General features: G+C 39.9%; 1 protein-coding gene across 3 annotated transcripts in view; it reads right to left on the reverse strand.

Annotated features, from left to right (window-relative positions):
- LOC138037312 (metal cation symporter ZIP14-like) overlaps positions 1-25,000 on the reverse strand; it is a 44,765-nt gene that overhangs the window by 2,036 nt on the left and 17,729 nt on the right. For all 3 annotated transcript variants that reach the window (XM_068883327.1, XM_068883281.1, XM_068883373.1), the window contains exons 2-8: positions 24,807-25,000; positions 11,745-11,925; positions 8,388-8,557; positions 6,924-7,121; positions 4,496-5,168; positions 3,923-4,110; positions 1-1,812 (exon numbers count right to left, since the gene is read on the reverse strand). The exon at positions 1-1,812 is cut by the window's left edge and continues 2,036 nt beyond it; the exon at positions 24,807-25,000 is cut by the window's right edge and continues 565 nt beyond it. In XM_068883327.1, coding sequence (XP_068739428.1) covers positions 1,684-1,812; positions 3,923-4,110; positions 4,496-5,168; positions 6,924-7,121; positions 8,388-8,557; positions 11,745-11,925; positions 24,807-25,000 — 1,733 coding nt within the window. In that variant the 3' untranslated portion in view covers positions 1-1,683. The remainder of the gene's footprint in view (positions 1,813-3,922; positions 4,111-4,495; positions 5,169-6,923; positions 7,122-8,387; positions 8,558-11,744; positions 11,926-24,806) is intronic.

Here is a 25,000-nt window from a genome sequence, read left to right on the forward strand (position 1 = left end):
TGGGATAAAACATTTAAACTACGTCCCATTTAGGGTTTAAGTAGTTGAAGTTTCTTCAACAGAACACACTTGCGACGTTTGTGGTTTACACGCGGTAACTTCTGGGGGGACTCATCAACAGATCTCTCCGCGTTTTTTTTTTGAAGGTCGCAAAAATGACTGTGAACGCGTTTTCTTCCATTTCAACCAAGCTAAAAGTTAGTCGAAATGTTTGATTGACCAAACAATCTAAAAAAGGTTTTCCTTCCAAATGAACACGAAAACGACCTAATCAACCTTAAATGACTTTCTCCTAACAGATCACGAAACTTACCAACGCGATTCTCTATTTTCGAATGCCCCATAATACACTTTGTTTGCCACCATATTTTGCATAAATTATTAATTTCAACTGCTCTTGGGGACACTGGGTATACCCAACAGACAACAAGCTTTTATAACGATAAACGCTTCGAAGTGCCCTATAACCATCCTTTAGTCACTGAAGTCCAGAAAAGTTGGCGAAAACTACACAACGTGTCCACATTACCCCATTCCTCAAAAGAAATAAATGATTATTCGACCACACAAATTGTGAAGAGAATGGACGCTTATTTGTGAAGGAGGTAAGATCCTTGTGAAGAAAATGATAAACAATAATACGGTTTTTTAAAAAAAGACGTATTATATATATCACGTTATGTGCGTTGAAGTGCACAAAACAAAACTGGTACTGGTGCCATGACCAGTTGATGGTAATATCCCGGACGCATGTTTCCCGATTGCGGTTTTAATATTAAAATATTCACTTTGAAAATACCCTTGATTAGAAAATGATCAGCATACAAAAACCATATTTACCGTAAAAATATACCCTCTTATATTATCCCATATGAGAGATTTTATTTCACACCTAAGTAGAATATTTTTCCTTCCAAAACAATTAACAAGAATAAGGGACTTTTCCTTGATTCATTGGAAGGAAAATAATAGTGAAAAATTGTGAAATTCGAATTTAATTTTCATCAGACCTTCTTCTTGTTCTCACGGGAAGACTTAACAAGCGAGCGATGGAGGTTACATAAGCCTCAGTTCCATGCTCGTTCCAGCCCAACCGCAGAAAATGTGGTAAGCAACAACAAACAATCACGTAATAAATTAGAAGTCTAAAATACACTGAACTAAAGTACTCGATTCTGAATGGTCGAGAGCAGAACAATTAATCAAATTGTCCTCCTGCGGAGTAAATGTTAAGCTTCTGAGGTCACTACGCGACAGCAACTATGAAAACGGCAAAAGCAGACCAAAATGGACCACTTTTTTTCTAATGAAAATGACGAGCAAAAACATCTTTAAGTAAAGTAATTGCCTATAGCAAGCTAATCTAGTAATACCAAGAAGAGTAATCAAACTGGATGAACGTTTTTCATAGTTGAATGAATGTTCTTTCTAACTGAACGAATCTTAAACACTCTTTTTTCGAGAGTCGATCTAGAACATTTTACTCAGAGCATTATAATCACAAAAATCGCGAAATTTTTTCGCACAATTGGGGCCTGATAAAATTCCTCGTGATGTTTTCAAAGTTTCTCCCATTTTGAGACAAACCATTACCCATACACGAGATTTCCTAAAACTTCTTGGTAAACAAGGCAAGATAAATTAAAACCTAAAAATTTTGGATCGTCTAAAATTTCGTTTAATTTAGTTAGCGTAATGTTCATATAAAGCTATGACTAACATGATAGAAGTACCCGTTAACATTCCTAAGTTTTGTGACAAAACTACAGACCAATCGCCTCCTTCTTGAATGTACTTGCCAAGTTCTGGAAGCTGTGTAGAAAGATAAGAGTCAGCGTTATCCATTTCGGTCTTCCTATCACCACGCTTGCATTTCACTCCAGAAATACCAGAAATACAAAAAATATAAAAATTTCAGATGAAGTAATGGGCCATTTCCGAGTTCATGTCTGCTTCCTCTTCAAAGCGAGTCTAAGTGCGAAGTTTTTCTTATGAAAATGAGTTTTCATTCATATGTAAAGTAGAGCTAATTACCAACACAAAACTTCGCACTTAGACTCGCTTTGAAGAGGAGGCAGACATGAACTCGGAAATGGCTTATTCGTTGACTGCCTCCAGCCTCCCCCCCCCCCCCTCCCCCTCTGCGGGTGTAGACGCGGCTGCAAATCTGTGCTTGTTTTAAAATCACCATTAGACCACCAGCATCACCATTGCAATGCAAGATTAAAGTGCTACTGTGACGAAATTTGAATCTTCCCTATCGAAGCCATTTTGGCACATAAACACGTAGTCTGTACGAGAAGAAGAATGCTGTTTACCATTTTCAAATATCTCTTTTTGTTCTGGAGATATTCAAGTTTTTTTAATATGCAAATTAGCCAAGTGATGACGTCATAAACCCTACCAAATTTTGATCAAGTATGATGGAGAAAGATATCTCAGCCAATTTGTATCAGAAATACTTGGTTCTTTGCACTAAGATTCTAGTAAATGTGTTCCACAATATGAGCATACCATTTTTTGTTACCATGGCAACATACTGGGTTCCAGACCTCCCTGATATTAAAAGCTTTGCAGACCACCTTTGGCGTTCTGTTTTGATATTTGCAAATGGTGCCTCATCTGCATGATCCTGCCAGCATATAAAGATGTTAGGTCGAGTTTGTGGCCTTGGTTAATGTATTTCTAGCCTGAGATCACCAAAATATTGAAATCAGGTTGGAGGGGACTGGAAAAGAGTGAGTTACCATGGGAACCAATTTCTTTACAGTCGTAGGTGTGTTGCCTTCAGAACTATCAGCTCACCAAGTTTCAATGGTCTCTGTTGCAAATTGACCGAGATAGCTCTATTTATATTCTTGATGTTCTACTGGGTTGGGTGAATGACGTCATTAGCCTTCTCATTTGCATATTTAACACATTTTTCAAACTTAAATATCTCTGGAACCAATGCAGATATTTCCAAACGGTAAACAGCGTTTTTAATGTTTCATGGTACTCTATGTGATAAACCAAAAAACTCAAGGGATAAAAATTTGATCACAGTAGCACTTTAAGCTTACAACGTGTGGTCCCACAACTTTCAATAGAGAGTTTGTGTGTTTTATCGCACAAATCTATTGCCAGCAGTCACTTCGAAGAAAGAGGGGTTGGTTAAAATCACTCTTTCAAGAATTTTGCGACAGTTTGCATCGAGCTTATGCGCTTCACTTCCGACTAGTGGGTCCATCCCAAGTGGACAAAAGACTGAATTAAATTTAGCCGACAGTGGGTCCATCCCAAGTGGACAAAAGACTGAATTAAATTTAGCCGACAACGAGGGATCTATTTTGTTTACTGATGACTCTCGTTGCGAATTTAGTACATGAAAAAGAAAGAAAAAACTCTTTCGGAAACTCGAAAACTGATTCTTGCAACGGGATGAAGCACGCGTTTTTCTTGCGATTCCAGGATCCATTACACGCGAGTTAAAGGAAGGAAGAACACAAATTATATAGCCCAGGCCCCAGTTGTTGAATTAAAGGATGGATAACTTTATCCAGTGGATAGGTCACTATCCAGAGTATAAAACCTACTTCACGTTAAACCATGGCCAAGGTTTTCATACACGCCTTTCCAAGACGTGCCTAGAGTGTGCATATTCACGGTTATGTGAGCCGTAGAGAGGGATCAGTTTATTCCTTTTTCCTTTCTTCCAGTCAGGTCATCTGGAAAAGACTTACTGAAATATTTGCACAGATTGAAACTTTCAGTTCCAGCACATGGAAAAGGAATATCACGATTTGAGCGTTTGCTTTTTTGTTTGCAAGTTGCTACAGTCAATGAAAAAATGATCATTCTCGTATCAGTCTCAATAAGATGATCGCGCTTATCCTGCAAGCGAAAAATACCCCAAAAATTTCAAGTTTATCACGTGACTTACCATATCGACTAAAGACACGTAAAGAAACATTCCAGCAGTGAGCGCCAAGACCCACGAATGAGCAGACTGTATATCACCAATAATGATCCCCAGGACTAGTCCAATATAGGAAATAATGGCTGAGGCAACATTGTAGGTAACAGCCTGTCTGAAGGTGAGACCTGACTTGAGCAAGATCGCAAAATCACCTAAAATGAGAAAAAAAACGCAAACACATTTTAAATTCAAACTTACTTTTCCCTTTTTTTGGCTACAAAAGGTCTGTACGGGGCAGGTACAAAACACAGGTCACAGGTCATTTTTTACCGATACAGAAACAGCCCTAAGCGTTTACAAACTGTACAAATGCTAAATGACGAACAAAAGAGGCTAATGAGAGATCTTTTATTTCGTGTCATCCGACATAGCGACCATGATGCACTGTGGAAACCACCTATATTTGGCTTGTCACAAGACAACAGAAAAAGCCGTACAAAAGCACAAGACGATTCTGCTACAGTCCGTAGCACAGATTTGAAGAAAATTCCCCAATCCATTCACTTCATTTGGGCATCGAGCAATTTTTGTCCTTACCTAACTCATGAGGAAGCTCGTGGCAAAACACTGCTATGGCTGTGGTGAGACCGCTGGTCATTGACACCGCAAATGCAGCGCCAACCGCCAGTCCGTCACTGAAGTTATGAAAACCGTCACCAATAATCACCATCCATGCTACAGAGGCTATTGAAGTATGCTTGTCAATACTGTGACTATGATGGTGGTGATGATGGTCATGATCATGTTGATGATCATTGTGATATTCCCCATGGTGTTCCGCCTCAAAGCCGCTTGTGGTGTCAGTTGTGGTGGTTATCGTCTCAGAAAGCACTGGGGACCTGTTCTTGTTAGCTTGGAAACAGCGAATGTCCTCAAAATTTCGATCGGTGAGGTTTTCAGATTCGCCAGCGCTGGTGCCCAAGTTTTTACCGCTGTAAACACTTGGTTGGATGCTGTGTAAGACAGCCACAAGTTCCGCATCACTTAAGCTGTGCTTGCCTTTTTCACTCATACAACCCTGGTGGTGACAATCGAGACCCAACTCCCATAAGGAACCTTTTCCTTGGGGGCTTTCAGAGCTGTTGCATGCACGCTCCTCTTTACCGGACTCGACTTCGATGTAGCAGCTCGCGTGGAGCTGATTTCCAGCCAGTCTCGACCCAATCATTTCTTCATACTCTTGAATGTACTCCTTCTTTTGCGCGAGGCTCTATCAGAAAACAAAAAAAAGAACACTGAATTATCACAATATAAAGGGAAATTTGTTTTACTGACACGAGGAAAGTGAACATGACAGATACTTGTGGTGATAACTTGACAACACGGAAAACAAAAAAAAGCACAGAACTAAAAACTGATTGACAAGACCAAATTTACGATTAGGCATGATTTTTATTTAAAAAGAAGCTATAGAGTGTGTTCGCTCATGTGACCAACTGCCATATTTGCATACTAAAACAAAAACAAAAAATTTTTGATAAAAATGGACTTCAATAATCCTTATCTGAGTTATCAGCGGTTTTGCCGCATAAACGAGGCCAAGGGGTCATTTTGTATTGAATTGACCCTTAAGCCTCTTTTAAAGAAAGAAAATATGCCTGCAGGTTCAACTGCAATAAGGTCCATTCCCAAAAGAACATTTCACTCCTCCAATATGGTCACCGCGAAGTCATGTGAAACAACTCTATTAAAACGACTCTCGCGATAGGTTTAAGAACTAATGGACACAAGAAAACACACCACAGAAACAATGTAGCCTAATACTACACAACAGAGCTGTGCTCTATAACGATTCAGTGAAAGTAGGGGTTATAAAGAGCTGAGTGGTATCTGGTTCTCTGCCAGCAGAGGTCTCTTTACATTTGCGTTCGCTCGTCTGACAAAGACACCTCTGCCATGGGTCGAAACTCACTGTCTTGAACATGCGCGTGCGATTACTTAGCGACCGAATCCTAACGTGATACTTTACATGTTGTGGGGGCTCACTTAACAACAGCGGAATTACTGTAAAGGAATGCACAAGACACAGTGGGCTCAAGTCACAAATAGCAAATATGTCATGGCGCATGCGTTTTCAACAGTACCGTCCCTTGAAGGTCGTGGACGGCGATTGGATCAGAGCGAGTTTTGACCCGTGGCAGAGGTCTCTTTTGCTGCACTCGTCAGCATGGCGAACGAAAAAAAAAACCTCTGATAGCAGGGAAGATATCTGGGAAAATAACCCAAAAGCACCTATGGATATGGCAAACTAGTTGCTTAGCGACAGGCAAAAGGACAACTGAAGAATCAGAGTCCTATGCAGGAATCCAACCGACGATCTCAGTGACACTGATCAGATGCTCTACCCATCATTTGAGCTCATGGAACCCGTGGGGAGCTTGGTCGTTTATCTACTAGGGGTCCTGTATGGACAATGTGTCCATAGGCACCGAGGATTCTGCCTAGGACTCTAATCCTTCAGTCGTCCTTTCGCCCGGGCGCTTGTATATCAATCACAAGGTATACTTCGCGTCACTATAACGCCCTCGCCATCACTAGATTATGAATGATGTCAGTGTGTGCGCGTTGCTGACTTAGCATGCAAAAAAGGGGTTTGGAGCCTTCAAACCACTTTCTGAAGCCATCATTCCACACATGTTTGAAAGCGTTGGGCTCCGTGGAAGGAAAGGAAAGGTACTTTATTTAAGTGTCTAGTCGTTCTGGGGGACACTGTAAACTGAAATTAACAATCAACGCAAATCAAGTCAAATGTTGGTTTTTGAGGAGAGGGGAAACCGGAGTACCCGGAGAAAACCTCTTGTTGCAAAGTAGAGAACCAACAAACTCAACCCACATATGACGCCGAGTCTGGGAATCGAACCCGGGCTACACTGGTGGAAGGCGAGTGCTCTCACCACTGCGCCATCCCTGCATGCACCCCGCAAACAGTGAGAAACAGGCGGACAATGAGGAAATAGCGCCTCACCATTTTCTCAGGTGGTGTAACATCCTTGCACGCGTGCGACTTCTCTGGTGACTGTCTTTTCCGTGATAAGCGCGCTTTTAAAACGCATTCCACCAAGAAGAAGACATAAATCCCTGCCATTATGACACAGGATTTGAAAACGTTGGTCCTATGTCCCTCACGGCCATGTTCTTCACTATCTCCATCATCATGAAAAGCCTAATAAAAACACAATTGAGAATTCAGGCTTCTTTTCTGGAATAAAAAGTACTTACCGGTTTCTAAAACCAGTTGCAAAAGTAGTTGAGATATCTAACCATGAAAAGTGAAACTGAGACAAGACTGTTCACCACGTGATCCAACATCATAGAGATTTAGCATCACTTTTACTTGAAACGCGAACGGCAAAAGTGACCACGTGACCATGATTTTCCCGCCATTTTCTACGTTTGCCGGCTGCCACTTGCCGTTTCTACGTGAAAGCAGGCATTTTCGCGTTTGCCATATACGTGAAATTTTCTTGTTTTTCTTTTACATAAGAAGTTCCAGGTGATCTGGTGACGTAATTCGGAGGACTGGGAAGAAAAATTTTAAAGCCGTATCCCACAACCACGCGCGGCCTTCGGTGTTGTTTTTAAACTCCCTGCAGTATTTCCATCGCCAAAACTCAACAGATCATTCCGTGTCTACCACATTTCCTCTTACTGAATGAACATTCAAGTAGACCCGACAAGATTTAACCTCGCCTCTGCCATGCTGATTTCGATAATAAGGCCGCGCGCGGTTGTGGGATACGGCGTTAAAATTTTTCTCCCCAGTCCTCCGAATTACGTCACCAGATCACCTGGTTGTTTAGGGAAAAAAAGTACACAGAACCATTTTCCGGTATTTCAAAGGAGGAAAAATTAGATTTCATAGGTATAGAGTTCAAAAATTATTGCCAGGTGTTTTGGCTGACCTGTCAAAATTCAGTTCAACTCAAGTTATTTCCAAGTTTATTATACCCTCGTTTTTAAACCAGGCGGCGGAACGTACACTGTTTTTCAATGGGCTTTAATCACACGGCCGCCATGTTGAGCCCCGAGGGATTTAAAACTTTTGTTTTTGCGCACCGTGGGCTGAAACTCGTTCTCAAACATTTCAACTCGAGGCTCAGGGCACGAAATCTATTTTTTTATGGCCAGTATGGCCACCGCGCGAATAAGGCCTATGGTAGTTAAGTTCCTAAAACTAATCACTCTTCCCAGGAGTCCCAAAACTAGGGGAATGAATGCATGTTCACCGCTGGATTCGTGCACTGACACAGGAATAGACGAAGCATTTTGGGAGCAACATTTCGGGCTTTTAAAACATATGTCCTGTTCGTTCATCCAGAGCACAGCCTCCCAACTTATTTCCCACTTAGCCTCCCCTTGAAAAAAAGGGTGGAGGGAATGTTTAACACTCCGCTATCAATCAATAAACATATAAGTGCGACAGACTCACGTGCGGTATAAGATGAAGCAAGGCGTCTCCCGCCAAAGTCCCAACAGCCAGCGCCACCAGAAAAGACATGAGCTTCTTGTAAAACGATCGTCCGATGAAGGGAATGATGGCAATCGCAAGAAGTGACGCCAGACTAATGACAGTGATTGACAGCACGCCATATCCCCATACTAAAGAAAAAAGATGCTGTTACAGTAATTGATTTCCTTGGTGGTGACTCTGAACCGGCACCAAGGCAAAAGGAACCAAACGCATCACAAGCAGAAAAATCGACAAAAGGCGAGCAGTTGAAACTGGGAAAAGCAATAGAAACCAAAATCCTTTGTGGGCGAACGCACCGGTGGCTCAGTTGGTTGTGTATCGGGCTGTCACGTGGGAGGTCAAAGTCTTCTCGGATAAGGACTGTAAACCGGAGGTCCCGTCTCATAGCCCGTGTTGGAATTTAAATAGTATGGGACGTTAAAGAACCCATTCACTTCTCGAAAAGAGAAGGGACCGCGCACCGGTGGCTCAGTTGGTTGAGCACCGGGCTGTCACGCGGGGGGTCGTGAGTTCAACTCCGGCCGGACCAACATTCAGGGTCTTTAAATAACTAAGCCGGAGGTCCCGTCTCACTACCCTTCAATGTTCATAATCCTGTGGGACGTAAAAGAACCCGCACACTTGTCGCAAAGAGTAGTTCCCGGTGTTGTGGTCTGTCTTCTGTGGTATATCATGGTTGGGAGGGTAAATGCTCGGAGAAATTAGCTACATCAAGCTACTCTGAAAATCCGAGGGTAACTAAAGATATATGATATGATATATGATGTGAGGTTGTCCCCGGTGTTGCAGTCTGCGCTACAGTTAGTGAATTAGTCCTGAAAAGCCCCGAGGGGGAGAAACCAATAACTTTACGTCACTTCACTTCACCATTTCTGGTTGAGGTTGAAGCATCTTTTCTTTCGCTTTTCACCAGGCCCCAGTTGTTCAAAGGATGGATAGCGCTATCCGCCGGATAAATTACTACCCCGTGGATAAGTCATTGCGAGACCAATTGCGCTATCCAATGGATAGTGATTTATCGGGTGGAAGGCGTTATCCACCTTTGAACAACTGGAACAGGTCAGAGACGAGCAAGCAGGTGGATTTTACGCACGCGCAGAGGCGAAACGTCGTACAAAGAGCGGCTGACTTTGCTAGACTTACTTCCACTTTCTCTAGATCGTGAACTTAAAGATTTGATCTCTTTTTATAAATGCCTTTACTGTAGTACCGATTTAGATGTTCTGAATTAATGTATCTTTTGTTTCCCATGGTTGTACAAGACTAAGTAACTCCTTTAATCTTCGCACCCCTATTTGCAAAACAACAACTTTTCAGGCCTCGTACTTTAACAGAATAGTTAAACTAAGGAACTATGTTTGTAAGCTAGCACGATCCAACTAGTTTCTCCTCGTCTACTGCCTTTCAACTTTTTGTTCGCAAATTAATGAGCACTCACCTGCCGGTGGTATATGAAATTAATTACCCCTGCACGTGGACACTAGTCCCTACGTACCCATGCCACTCGTAATTTATTTTATTTTTTGTACGATTGTTTGAGTATTCATTTTATTTTATTTTAACCTAGGTCTTAATCTCGGGGCGGTGCCTCGCATGGGACGTTACCCCGCGGTCACATTCGCGCTTACGACTATCCTCAAGCATGCTTGCTTGTGACGTCAGTCAAGCAATCAGTAGCAAGGGCTAGAGTTTTAAGCAAGCACGACGTGGTCACATTGCACTTCGGTTCGAGTCGCGCGTTCGATGAAAATGGATGAACTGTTTCCCAGGCTAGTTTCAGTCGTTTCTGCTGATGAGGAAGGCGAACCTCTTTCGTCTAACCGTACAACTGTTCCTGGAACAGTTGCCTGAGCAGGATTATAAGAAATGTTTTGAGCAAAACCTTCCACGAATTTCCGTGGAGACGTAAAAGGTGGCGCAATTAATCGGCGGTGGATAAGTTAAGAATTGGTAGCTTGCTTTGCTTGTTCGGAATGGGCGATGACCTGGAAGCGTCCTAAGGCGAAGGCGTCCTGAACATATTCGAGTACAAATGATTCACAAGTCCGTAAGACAACAGCGGAATGAAGTAACGCTACACCTTTAATCAAAACTTCATTACGAGAGACCAAGCTGTCAAATTACCACCCTCTTCCTTATTGGTCAGCTTTCGTAAATTGTTTACCTAGCACAGTTAAGAGCACTGCAGAACGCTCTTGAGCTGAGCTGCGGATCCTGTGAAGTTCTAAGCAACTCCGCCTCTTTTTTAAGCAAGCAAGCAACGCCATGCTTGGTCGGTCACACCTGTGACGAGCTAGGAATGTGCTAGGTAACCAAATATTGGCCAAGCAAGTTCTAGTGACCGCGGGGTTAGTTGCACCTACTCCTTTTGGGTTTTGCTTCTTTTCTTCTTCTTTTCTTTTTTCTTGTGTTGTATTACAAATTTACATTGTATATTACAAGAGGAGTACCCAATAAAGCTGTGTAAAAAAAAAACTGGAGCCAGACGTCGTTGAAATACATAAATACATAAACAAAAACTGATGGACTTCTGACAAAAATAAACTCGAAAGCATGTTGGAGTACTAAGCTAACCCGCCGAAAATAAAGCATTTTTTTAGGTGCTACCGATTGCTGTAAGCAATTGTAGTTTTCTAGGAAATCAAACGCGTTGTTATTGATTTGAGCTCAAGAAGAGAACTGTTTTTGAAATATTTACTTTCAGGTTTGTCGCAATGCTAAGCATAATATCTCCGATTTGTAGCATTTTTTGTACTTTAAGTGTACTAAGTGTAGTGTTTCAGAATATTGAACAATTAGTAACAATTAAAGTGATCGGTTTGATTGGAAAAGATGCAAAGTTAAGTTCTTGGAGTCTTCGGCACTGAAAGCTACGTTGTTAAGCTGAAAGATACGTTATGCTGAAAGCTACGTTGTTATGCCACAACAAAGTTATCGGTTTGATTTGAAAAGATAGAAAGTTAAGTTCTTGGAGTCTTCGGCACTGAAAGCTACGTTGTTATGCCACAACATTTACTTTCACTATTTCTTTTGAAAAGGTAAAAATCTGCTACACTGTATAACGCCCGTGCAAGGCGTGAAGAGCTGTTGTGTTTGCTATGTCTTTCAGTTTTGCGTTCTGGTTTTTACCATTGTTCTAGGCTCTGAGGACCTGTGCTTAATCCAACGCGGTTTTTGTGAAGCGCCGGCTAAACTTCGTTTAATTAACAAAACCGAAACTTAGATGACACAGTCACAAAAACAAGAAACAGGCGCATTTTCATGCATCCTACTAATTCATCACCGAGTTTCGGTTCGTAGGTCGATTAAACTTACCACATAGCATGTCGTGGTCTGTACTTTCCAGTACGTTCTTGTTCGACTCCTTCTCTTGGTCACAAAAGCCTGCGCGAAGTTGATGAATCAACGAAGGACAAATGCGCACAAAGTCCGCTTGGCTTAAGCCTACCTTCTCATTCACTTTATGAATGCTCATCAATGTGTGTTCTTCAAGACACTGGAAAACAAAACAAAACACACTGACAACTTAACCCCTCGTCAAACAAATTAAAGCTATGAACTGCTGTTATAATGCATAACCGACGAAAAGTTTTAATGTGCATTCACGAAAACCGTGCCCAGGTTTCGTAAACTCAGCAATTAGGCGTTCGGAGTGTGGGTAAGAGGATGAACATGGCGAACGTGTCTCTTAGGGTCTTTTAGGCGGGGCTCTATTGAGTTCACTGTAGTTCCAGCATTAAGCTGCATGGGCGAGCAACAGATTACATAAACTAATGGCCGACGAATCTGTAGAAGCAAAGGAAAGAAGAGCAAGAAGAAGGGAAAAACGAATTAGGCAGCATGGCTCGCAGACACACGAAGAAATTGCTGATGAAGACGGTTGCTCGAGGTATAACAAGAAGTTGAATGACATTGAGGAATAGCTGGATAAAGTATTGTCGTTATTACCTGAAATTAAGGATTTAAGAGCTAAATTACGTTAATTAGAAAAGGAAAAAGAGGATCTGAAAAAGTCTTCAATTTTCGCAAGCAGAAATAGTTCAGTTAAAGAAAGATTCCTCTTCAACTGAGATAAAGAGGACAGGAACAAACAATAGACTTGACAAGTTAAGCGAACTGGAAAAACACGTCTAATTAAGCAAGAATGTTACAACAGACGAAATAATATCAAGTTGATGGTCTTGAATCGCCCAAGGATATCGAAAGACTGTTGAAGAAGTTCTTACAGAATGAAATGAAAATAGCCAGCAAGGATCTCGAAGAAATTCACTTCGGAAGAGTGCATTGAGTGCCAACACGTGTAAATACAGAAAAGAAAAACTACACTCCAAGACCAATAATAGCTTAGGTATCCTTCTTTCAAGACAAAGAATTTATTAAATCTCATATTAAGAATTTACCAATAGGAAAGAACCTTGGAGTGACGGATGATTTCCCGAAGCCAGTGGACGAAATACGAAAGAAACTTTATCCCGTGCTTAAGAAGGCAAAGCCAGAGAAAAAAAAAACAGCATTCTTCAATGTTGAAAAGCTGATAATTGAAAATGTTGTCTACCGCGGCCCTAAAACGAAATATTTCCCGTACTACGGTCAAATTATGGAAAGCTAATGATAATCAATAGTTTAAGACTCTCACAGCTTGGTTGTCTTTGTCTTTGCAGTGCTTCCGGCAGAGGTGTTTGCTCTTGTCTCAGACCAATTAGCCTGCATGAAGTTATTAGGGTGCAGGTATTTGTGCAGGTATTTTGGTTGAGCTTTTGTTTTATGACTGCGTTGAATGTTACTCGCCGCGTATTACTAGTCTGCGATGTTTAACAAGTCTATAAATTGAGAAAATTAAGCATCCATCTTATTTTAATAGTGTTAAAAGGAACTCAGACTGCTTTCCTTAAACGCCAGAGGGTTGAATAAGACCACCAAGTGACGACAGGTTTTTCGCTGGTTGCACCAACAAAAATCAGATGTAGTGTTCCCTCAAGACAATTTCTCATCCCCACGACTGTTAAAGCGAGGAAATCTGAATGGGGAGGCGAAATAATAGAAAGTCACGGCGCTAATCACAGAAGAGGAGTTATGATGATCCTTTTCAAACCTAAGCCGTGTTAACACTCAACGTTGATTATAATCAACTGAAGTATATATCAGGCTATCATACTCCATTCAATTTTATTGAATGGGCCATTTCCGAGTTGCGGTTTGTCTCGGTTTCAAAGTGAGTCTTGGTGCTCAAATATTGAAAGGGAAATGAGTTTGATTTGCATAAGAATACGCAACTCATTTGCATTTGAATGGTTGTGCACCAGGACTCGCTTGAAACTGAGGCATGCAGCAACTCGGAAATGGGCTATCATTATCTGCGAAAATTCAAATACAGTACGCAGGGAAACCTTGCAGTGTGAGACAAAATGGCGCCGTATCGCGTGGCTGCCACGATTATCATCACCATCATGCGCTTGAGGCGAGAAGAAAACCAAGGATAGCTTCCGAGAATAGAAAAAGACAAATCCAAACCTTCGCTCCATAAAGCGATTAGAAGTTTCGTCTGCTCATACCACCACGTGCTCGCCATTCTGTTCAATTACGCATTGTAATTACGTCAAACAACCCCTTTGAGGTTGTTTGAAGTAATTATAATTCAATTATAATCACCTAGTGTAATTAGTTGATGTGAACACATTCCAAACTTAATTGGATTATAATTCGATCATAGAGTGGTTTTCAATTGAGTGTCGAAAAGTAATTAGATAATTACTTTGGTTTATGATTACTTCACTCAGTGATTGGTTCAAAGTTCTCGCGCCACTTTCTCAACCAATCAGAAGTGAAACCAAAACCAATCGTGGCTCGCGCGTGCACATTTCCCCGCTTTGTGTCGGCTACGTTTAATTACTTCGAGTTTTGATTGGTGTACTGGATTGTCTCCGTCTTTTTTGATTGGCCAAAGTAATTACTTTGGTTTTGGATTTACGACACTCATTCGAAAACCGCTCCAATCGAGGCCTAATGTGAACACGGCTCTAGATTAGATATAACTATCCAAAGAACTGAAAATGATAAAAACGGCAGATATACATCATCTGTGAGGTACAAATTGACGGCGAAAAGTTTGTTTTCATCAATATCTATTCTCCGAATGACAATTCCGAACAAATAAAATTCTTTAATGACTTATTTATGTCCCCCGGGGGGGGCGGGGTACTTTAGGAATTTCTGGGTGGGGATGTGCCGCTGGTACCCTGGAACCCTTAGCCTATACCAGAGCTAGTTTCAGCTGGATTTTGCTACCCTATACTAGAGCAAACTCCCCAAATCACTCCTATCCTAGAGTAGCTGTTTCCCAGAAACTGAGGTCACTAGTACAGTCTAACGCAAAGCCAAAACAAAACCTTATACCACAATCACTTCTTTCTTAAAAAAGGATTTATTTATACTTGCCCAGTAATGCCAAGCACGTACGTACGCACGCATTATCAAGACAGTAAATTGTTTAATTTTAACCAGTATTAATACTACCAATTTCCGTCTGAATCCCAATTTTTGACAGTTAATAATATCCAGTAGATTTTTATGCTGGTCATCTATCAACGCTGTTGAGGCTGAGTAGTGAAAATTTAAATTTTTGAGTAGCAATTCCTGGTTTCCTTAGTCTACATAAAATATTCAACCAACTGGTCAGTTTCATATAAAATAATACCCTATTCTAGACCCAAACGCTCTGATTTATATACCCTATGCTAGAATAAACTGCTTGAAAACCATACCCTTCACAGCGGCACATACCTATATAGCCCACATATGGCAGTACCCCCCCACCCCCCCGGGTCTATGTCACGCATTACGAATTATGTAAATGAATTGTAATACGAGGTGGAGACTTAAACTGTGTGTTAACTGAATTGGAAAAGAAAGGAGGTCGACCAATCAACGAAAAGGAAAAAGTTACTCATGAGATTAAAAGCACAATAAATGTTCATGACCTTTTTGATGCTTGGAGTTGTACCTAGTTTTATATCGTGTAAGTCATAAGATATTTCTTTTCATCCAAAATTGTCATCTTCAGTCGTCCAAATTAAAGTGGTACATGAAAATCTGGTTTTATCACACGTGTTGATAAAGATCGAATTACTACCGGTTTTTATCAAGGTGTGGAGGAGCTTTGCCATTAATGGAAATATGGTAATTTGAATTTGTGAATAAATTAATAAAGTGAGAGACGTTCATTGATTCCGTGAGGATAGAGTGTACCTAGTAAAAAGATGAATTTTTTTTCCAGATTTTTGCGGCTTTCTGTGTTCCCGTGGTGTAAGGATAGGCCGCAACTTGTCATGTTGTGGTGGGAGTCATTAGGAAGATTAAAATGGCGCGCCGGCGCCACTGGTTTTGACGCAACTAAATCTCATAGGTGTTCGCGAAAGCGGTCTGACAATCTTCTCCCTGTTTCGCCTGTGTAGGTCTTACTTCTCACATAGTGTGCAGGTTATGCAATAGATGACATTTGCGGAGATGCATGTCAAGCGGTAAGTGACTTTAATGGATCGATTCGGTCCTGGGATCTTGACCATATTAGAAATAAAACAAAAAACGTGGCTACCCAGACCCGCTGTCACCACAGGAAAACATCGTGCCCAAGAAATCGATCAAGAAACCGCTCTACAAACGTCACAGAACGAGGAAACCAACAGAATTCCATTCACCCTCACCTACCATCCACAAAACCTTCAGTCAAAAAACTTCAAAATTCTCCGCAATGATCCAGAAACTAAACATATATTTCCTCTACCATCACTTATTTCATTCAAACGCGACAAAAACATAGGTAACTTTCTAATTAGGAGCGCATTTAAGTCTGACAACCAACTGGGAACTTTCAAATGTACACGCACACCATGCAAAACGTGTTCTTTTATTTCTAACATGGTTGAGATCTCGGACCGAATCGATCCGTTGAAGTCACTGACCACTTTACATGCATCTCCGCAAATGTCACCTATTGCATAATCTTCACACTATGTACTAAGAAGACCTACATGTACATAGGTGAAACAAGGAGAAGATTGGAGGACCGCTTTCGCGAACACCTACGAGATGTAGATGCACAGATGCGTCATAACCAGTTGCGCGCCACTTTAATCTTCCCAATCTCTCCCACCACAACATGACACAGAAAGCCGCAAAAATCTGGAAAAAAATACATCTTTCAACAAGGTACACTCTATCCTCACGGAATCAATGAACGCCTATCATTTCATTAATTTATTCACAAATTCATGTTACCATATTTCCACAATGGCAAAGCTCCTCCACACCCTCATGAAAACCAAAAACACCCACAATTCCTCTAATTGCTCTGACGAAGGGCTAACGCTCGAAACGTCAGCTTTCCAAATTGTTCACGGTGGTAATTCGACCTTTATCAACACGTTTGATAAAACCAAATTTTCATGTTTCACTCTCCCATCGACGCAGCAACACAGTTTCTTTAGATATTAACAAATTTGTTTAAAAGTTAAAGTGGTGACCAACATTTTTCTCTGATCACTCAGTCATATGTTTAACATCTGTCTTCTGGGGATAAGGAAACAAAGCATGGCCCAGGGTTTTGAAAATTTAATCATTCTCTATTAACTGACAAGCGCTACACGGACATAATAACAGAACAAATTCCACAATTCATGGCTAAGTACGGTAATCTCACAGATAAAGCTTTGTTTGGGGAGATGATTAAGATGGAGATTAGAGTGTCAACTAAAAGCTTTTGCAAAAATAAAAGCTAAACAAAAACAAAATGAAGAAAAACAATTTTTAAAGGAATTAAATCGCCTATAGTGAAAGCATTAAAAGTGAAAGACAAAGTAAAAAACGATCTCGCCAAAAATTGTTGCCCACAAGACACAAGGAGCAATGATCCGGAGTAAAGCTCAATGGTACAAATTTGGTGAATTTCTACAATTTAGAGAAGAAAAACCACAAAAGGAACCATGTAATCACGTTGACTAATTAACGACACTACAAACATAAGATTACGTAAACTCAAAGAAGATCATTTTTTATGCGATATTTCTAAGATTATAACAGAGCGATTAACAAAGAACAGCACGCAACTCACTAATCAATAGCCAGAATATCATAAAAAAAAATAACCACTTAAAATATTTTCGTCACGAGCGGAGAGAGTAAAAACTTAAGCCGACGGTTTGGACTCAAAATGCTACTTTATACTCCTCCTAAACTGTCCCTCGTGAGAGAGCCGTGCACCTATTTACGTTAAAATACTTCGTTTTGTTACACACGTGAAAGGGTACTCAAAACTCAATTAAGTACTAGATCGAGTTTCAATCGAGTGTCGTAAAACCAAAACCAAAGAAGGACGGAGACAATCCAGTAAACCAATCAAAACTCGAAGAAATTACACGTAGCCGACACAAAGCGCGGGAAAATATGCATGCGCAACCACGATTGGTTTTGGTTTCAACTCTGATTGGTTGACAAAATGTCGTGAGAACTTTGAACCAACCACTGAGTGAAGTAATGCAAAGCCAATGCAATTCGCTAATTACTCTCGACACAACCGCTCTGTTACTAGGCTTTTGTAGATTATGCTTTTGTTTCCCCACCAAAATGCTTCACCTTAATGCTCCAATTCTCCCACTAAAATACTCGGTCTCCCCAAAAAAAGTCACTAAAATGCTCGGAAAATGCTCATTATACAAACGGTTTTTAAAATTAATTTCAACATTTTTGACATGGTGTTAATTGTTAACACTTACAAGAACGTACTAGTGTTGCAAGTAACAACAACGTATACAAGTTCATAAATACAGCCAAAAAAAACAAAATCCTCGAAATCATCTACGAGGCTAAGAACAGAGAGTAGTTGACTATCCCTAGAAAATTGAGTTTTAGTCGTCGTTCCCTCTAAGAAAAATAATTTCTTTTTAGTTGCTCGAAAAAAAAAAATTTCCGGGAAAATGCCACTAAAATGCTCGAATAATGCTCAATGCTTTTGCCTCACTAAAATGCTCGAAAAAATGCTAGCATAATGTACAAAAGCCTATCTGTTACTCGTGCTTTAATTCAACTGAGGGTCGAAAAGTTCAAACCAACGCGAGCAGGTTTATCAAAAACAACTGGCACAGACATATAGAGGAGGAAATCGAAATTAAAATACATGAAGCGAAAGGCACTTTCCGCACGAAAGCGCGAAATTACCGAATGCGGTGCCACATTTTTATGCCAATCATTTGGCCCAGTAATGCAAAAGGTAACCAACCACAAAATTCGCTCGACGCTCAGGTTATCAATTGAAAACGGTCTTCCCTAACAACATATCGGTGAAGACTTTGGGGTATCAACTTATTTGCATTGTTTTATGTGCTAGAGCAAATAACACGCTACATCGAATTTCGTCTATAATGTTCGCCTTTTTAACTTAACGCAGTCCAAGTTAACGGATGGGAAATAAAGAAGTCTCTTCACAGTCCATACCGAAACGATTCTGGTGACCTTTGACAGGTTGCTAGCATTCCCTTCTACGTCGCCGCCACATTAATTCCAAAGCAAGGGCCATACTTAAGCACGTGCAAGAGCATCTATCGTCAATTTCTCAAATCTTCAGGCGATCAAAACCATTGACCATTTTCACATTACCCATAAAACACTTTGTTCGCCCCCCAAATTTTGCATAAACAATTGTTTTCAAATGCTCTTTGGAATATGCAGTGTCCCAAGAGCATTTAAAAACAATGATTATGCAAAATTTGGGGTGCAAACAAAGTGTATCCTGATGGGGAATGTGAAAATGGTCCATGCACCAGGAAAGCAATTAAATCGAAAGCACCCTTGTACGGTAATGAAAATTACGAAGAATAGCTATAAGGCAATCCAATTATAACTTTCATTTGTATACATCGAATGATAATAATAATAATAATAATAATAATAATAATAATAATAATAATAATAATAATAATAATAATAATGATAATAATAATACATAACTTACATAGCGCAGCGCTTCTCAAAGATCCAGCGGCGCTTTACAATAATGGTAATGTAAATATAAAATCAATTGGATAACAGAATAAAAATTAGTAAAAATCAAAGAAAACTAAACTACAACTGCCTAAATAGATGGGTTTTAAGTTTAGACTTAAACGTTTGTAGGTGTTCCACTAGCCTAATATCGTCTGGCAGGGCGTTCCATAATGTAGGAGATCTGTGAGAGAACGCTCTATATCCATATGTTTTAAGATTGCATTTAGGTACCATTACAACGTCACGGCCTCCATAAACTGTTTTCAACTTCAAGTGTAAGGAGACTTGAAGACTTTCCAAGAGAAAGACCATCCTAGTTGATGAAACAAATAATAATAATAATAATAATAATAATAATAATAATAACAATAATATTCAAAAATATGAATATTAAAATATATACCCTATGCACATTCTTCTTGTATACGAAAGAGAATTGTCGAAAAATGACTATCTAAAAACAATACTAATAACAATTATAAAAAGCCTCAAGGCGAGAAAAAGTGATCGAAATCGATGGAAAGAAGTTATATTGGGACTGGGAACATCGTATGAGAACGAACTGTATTGTGAGAAGACCATATCTCATATTAGAAGACAACGTAAAGAAAACGATACTGTTGATTGATATGGCGTACCCGAACGAATCAAACAAGGAAGCCAAACGAGAGGAAAAGATAAGAAAGTATCAACAGTTATGCTTCGAATTACGAAAACGACGAGAAAGATATACTGTGAAATTGATTCCAATGGTTATTGGATGTCTCGGAGGAGGAATGAAGGAATTTAAAGTCAATATGAAACGAATATTTGATAACGATAACGATAAAGAAATAGAATTAATAGCACACGAGATGCAAAAGACATTACTGTGGGAGTTAGAAAGATCTTATGTGGACTGTTGACGTGATGGCTACATTATGGGACAAAGGGGTGAAGAATTAATAGCACACGAGATAGCTAGAATTAATAGCAAAGGAGAGGCAAAAGAAAGTATTGGGGGAAAGTGAATCCCTTATTAGAGAAATTTTATCTGGACTGTTGACATGAGGTGTCTTTATTATTTAACACTGCTCTACTGCTACATGGCTTTTCTCGTTTCGGCCACCACTGGTTTTGAGCGAAAACTTTTTGTCAGTGTGTGATGAATGGCCCTTGTCACATTAGCCAATCCCTCAAACACACGGGGATTAAACATATCTTTTTGCTGTAATAAGTTCGCACGTATCATTCTTTAGTAAGTACAATGAACTAGAGCTTTTGCAACCTAATTTCAGACATAAAAAAATTAGGCGAGACAAGGAGTGGACCTTTCCCTCCCCCTCCTTTTTTGTCTCCCGCCATTTTTCGCGCGGCCAAAACTTCTAAAATCTTGCATGTTCCCCGCTCGGAAACAACTTCATCTTCAAGTGGATCTTAAATGCACTTCCTAAGAAATCTTAAGAATAAGCTAAATGCAAAATCCCTGCAATTGAGAGTGGAAACAAGTATCCAAACAGGAAAGCCGTCTTCCTTTATACCTCAATAACAAGGGAACTTTCCTCGGACAGATTGTGTTGTAGGGTTTCTTCTCCTCGACCCCACAGATCGGCAATACACAGCCACGCCTCCATTCAACTTTTGCACACTCATGTTGAGCTTCATGCTCTGTTTGTTTTATATCTATCATCACTGTAACCGTCATTTAACTACTTGTGACAACACACGTCTTAAAGTACTCTCCTCTCGTTTAAGTTTACTGATTTCTTTATTTTTGTTGGAATGCAGCCGAAAGACTTACTGGGCGCTTAAGCAAGACCGATTCGGACGACTGCGAGAAAATCATTCCCGTTGCTATAATCCTTCCCCCATAATTTCACACTGTTCAAGGATCTACCAAGTAAATAGGAATGAAATTGGAATAAAAAATAACTACGCAAGTGCTTGATTATACTTTTTTGATCATTACCCCAAGTGAACAACGATGGGAAGTGAACAAATTTGAGATCACGTGGAGGACATGTGCAGCCACACTTAAATTTTCAACTTTCTGTCTAACGATCTCCGTAGACTCCCACGACTCTTAAAGTATTCTCCTCTCGCTTAGGTTTATTGCTTTGTTTATTTTTGTTGGAATGCAGCCGAGAGACTTACTGGGCGCTTAAGCAAGACCGATTCTGATGGCTGCGAGAAAATCATTCGCGTTGCTATAATCCTTCCCCCATACTTTCAAGCTGTTCAAGGATCTACCAAGTAAATAGGAATGAAATTGGAATGAAAAATAGCTAAGCAAGTGCTTGATTATACTTTTTTGATCATTTCCCCAAATGAACAACGACGGGAAGTGAACAAATTTGAGATCACGTGGAGGACATGTGCAGCCGCACCTAAATCTTCAACTTTCTGTCTAACGATCTCCGTAGACTGCCACGCAGTCGTCTTTAGGGGAGTGGGGGAGGAGGTTAAATACGACTTCCCTAAAAACGACTGCATAGTCCGCCGTGCATTCTGAGTCACCATTTGGTACACAATTCGCATTTCATTCACATGTTTTAGATGACGTCTCCCAGGCACTCATGGGCGTCAAAATATTGCTCCATCTGGGTCAATTTCATCATTGAACGGAAGATGACGTCATAGTAATGTCTTAGGGCCGATTTACACGGTACGACTTTGTCGCATGCGACAACGGCTTACGACAGGCCCACGACATGATTTACAATTGTTGTGTACGTCAGAAAAAATGTCGTATCATTTTAAAACATGTTTTAAAACGCTGCGACAATCGTAAGTCGTGTCGTAGGCCTGTCGTGAGCTTGTCGCATGCGACAAAATCGTATCGTGTAAATCCGCCCTTACAATATAACACCTGTTTTTTTTCTCTCGATGAACCTATTGTTCTGTGCCATTATTGTTCTTGTCGCTTTAGTGGTTGCTTAATCTCTTTGTCAGGTCTTTTACAAACGTGACTAGGTAGGGGATTGCAAATTGTGTTTTCATTGGCTATTTCCCATTTTGCAACTCAGTAAAAAGAAAATTGTAATAAATTAATCAATTAATTAATAAGAAGAACGTAACACAGATTTTGACCAACAAAGCATGTATGGATGCCTAAGCGCTCTTTGGATGATTTACCTTGGTGGATTTGTGGAAACTAAGTTCAAAACCAACACTGTAAATCCACCATAAATGGCTCATATTTGGTGTGTACCTCCATGTCATTGAGTCCTTTTTAATATGGGTGCAACAAGAGGCGTTTCTTTTCCATTTCCTTAAACGTTGAAGATCTTCAACAAAATACATCACAAAGTAGTAACCTTGCTTGTGGAGCATTCGTTGAGACATATCATTCCAAGGAATGATTTTTGCAAGAAAAGATGCCTCTTCCTCTTCCACAGGGCATCTTAAGAACACATATGCCGATATATTTATCTTTAGGTATAATGTAAAATATAGTTTTTTACAGTTTTCTTAGGATATTCAGTTCCTGGTTAGCTTATTTTAGTCAAGTTTCTTGTGACTATTTGTATTCTATCTTGTAACTTATGATCCCAATGACATCATCATCATCATCATTGTTATGATAATTATTATTATTTTGATGATGTAACATCACTGTATACTGCTTTACTGGATACAAAACCATCTAATAGGAGAGATTAAAATTTACAAAGTACAGGAACATAAAGAAAAGCTGCAAAGGCATTGATAGAGTTAACAGTTTGTGTGATTGCATCAAACTGTACAAATAACTTGCCAATTATCCTAGCACAGTTGTACGGTATAAACTCCATGATTATCATCTGTTTTTGTCTTTGAAATTTATGAAAAGAGATATATTAATCAGTGATGACTCTGGAATACTAAAAATTAACACGAGTCAAGCCTATTTTCATCTGATTCCTAGTTCATATGCTCTGTCACTGAGCAATAGGGGAATCGTAATCACTGGGGCATTATACAATAATAAGAATATTATTATTAATAATAATAATGATAACAATAATAATATTAATAATAATATATAGTCCTGCCATACTTTAGGACTAAAGCTGTCAAAATATAGCATTTTCAAAGGTATTGATATAAAAGCTTCCCAAATACAACACTTCAAACCCTGAGAACAAAACGCTTTGTTTGGTTAACATATACCAATTAGCAAAAGAGGAATTGAGGAAAGCCAAATTGTCACTGCAGCTGCCAGTTCTTATTTCCGTGTCAATTGCAGAACCATTTATCTAGAGAAATTCATTAGTATTATCCCATTCACACCTCAAAGGCCCTAGGACACCGCCCCCCATTGAGGAGTAAAATCGTCTGGTGTTAGAGTAAAATCTACTAAGTGTCAATCTCAGGATCAATGGGGTAAAGAGCATTTTACACAGATAATTTCTCTTGGACTGTTTCTTGGCATCTGTTCAAAGAAACACTTTTATGTCTGCAAAAAACGCTTTTGAGATGTTTGGTAAATATGGACCCCATTTCAGAAAGAAATTGCAGTCTGACAAAAATACCCACTTTAGAATAATACTAATATTATTGTTGTGCTGTACTTTCTGCAGTCTAAGTATTAATCCAGAACAAGGTTCATTAGACAATGTAATAATAAATATCCTGATTCAGTGACAAATCAAGCCTGAACGATCAACCTGGACAAAGAGGAATTAGTCACGACAATAAATTTTCACACTCTTACCTGAACAATTCAAGCAATAATAGTTGTCTCTTATAAAAACCTGAAAAATTCAGATGGCTTCAATGGGATTTGAAACCCATGACCTCTGCGATGCTGATGCAATGCTCTAACAACTAAGCTGTGAAGACACTCATTTGTGAGCAACAAACTGACCTGCTCCCAACTAAGGTGGCTTCATAACATTATAAGCTCAGTTGGAATTGCACCGGCATCCCAGTGGCCGGTTGAAGCCACATGAAAATCTTCAGGTGTCTATGAGAGACATTTGGCTTAAATTGTCCTGATAAGTGAGAGGATCATTTCTCACTTTCGTTTATATTAACCCGGACTTCAAATATAAACATTTATTTACAATAAATTTTCTTAAAATCAGGGATGTACAAAAGTCCTACCGGATCAACTCGGATCGCTCCCCTTGGATCGACGTAAAAAAAATGATCAGGCCTCGAGAAATCACCCTAGCCTTAATCTTTAAGCAGGGCGTACTGCTTTAAGCTAACCTTGGTGAAATCGGCCAAGCCGCCATAGGGAAAAAAACATTAAGCGACGAATTTACTAAACAAGTTCCGACCTGCAAAACGCCAAGCGCGTTATGATTATGAATAAGGGCGACCGCAATCTTCCCAAAATAACTCTGACAATTGAAAAACAAAACATCATCAGCTGACCTTCTCTCGTGAATATTCATCGATGTCCCGTTTTACTCTTTCTCTTGTTTCTCGTGACATTTGGGGAAGTCCCTGGAGTCCTGAGCTCTGTGAATATGCTTCGTTATTGCCTTTATTTTGGCGCTTGGAACGTCTTTGCTTTCCCGACGTGAAATCTTCTTGCAGCAACTTGGTGCTCCTGGTGTGAAATTTGT

Source organism: Montipora capricornis, chromosome 1, assembly GCF_036669925.1.
Source record: "Montipora capricornis isolate CH-2021 chromosome 1, ASM3666992v2, whole genome shotgun sequence".
Taxonomy (NCBI): domain Eukaryota; kingdom Metazoa; phylum Cnidaria; class Anthozoa; order Scleractinia; family Acroporidae; genus Montipora; species Montipora capricornis.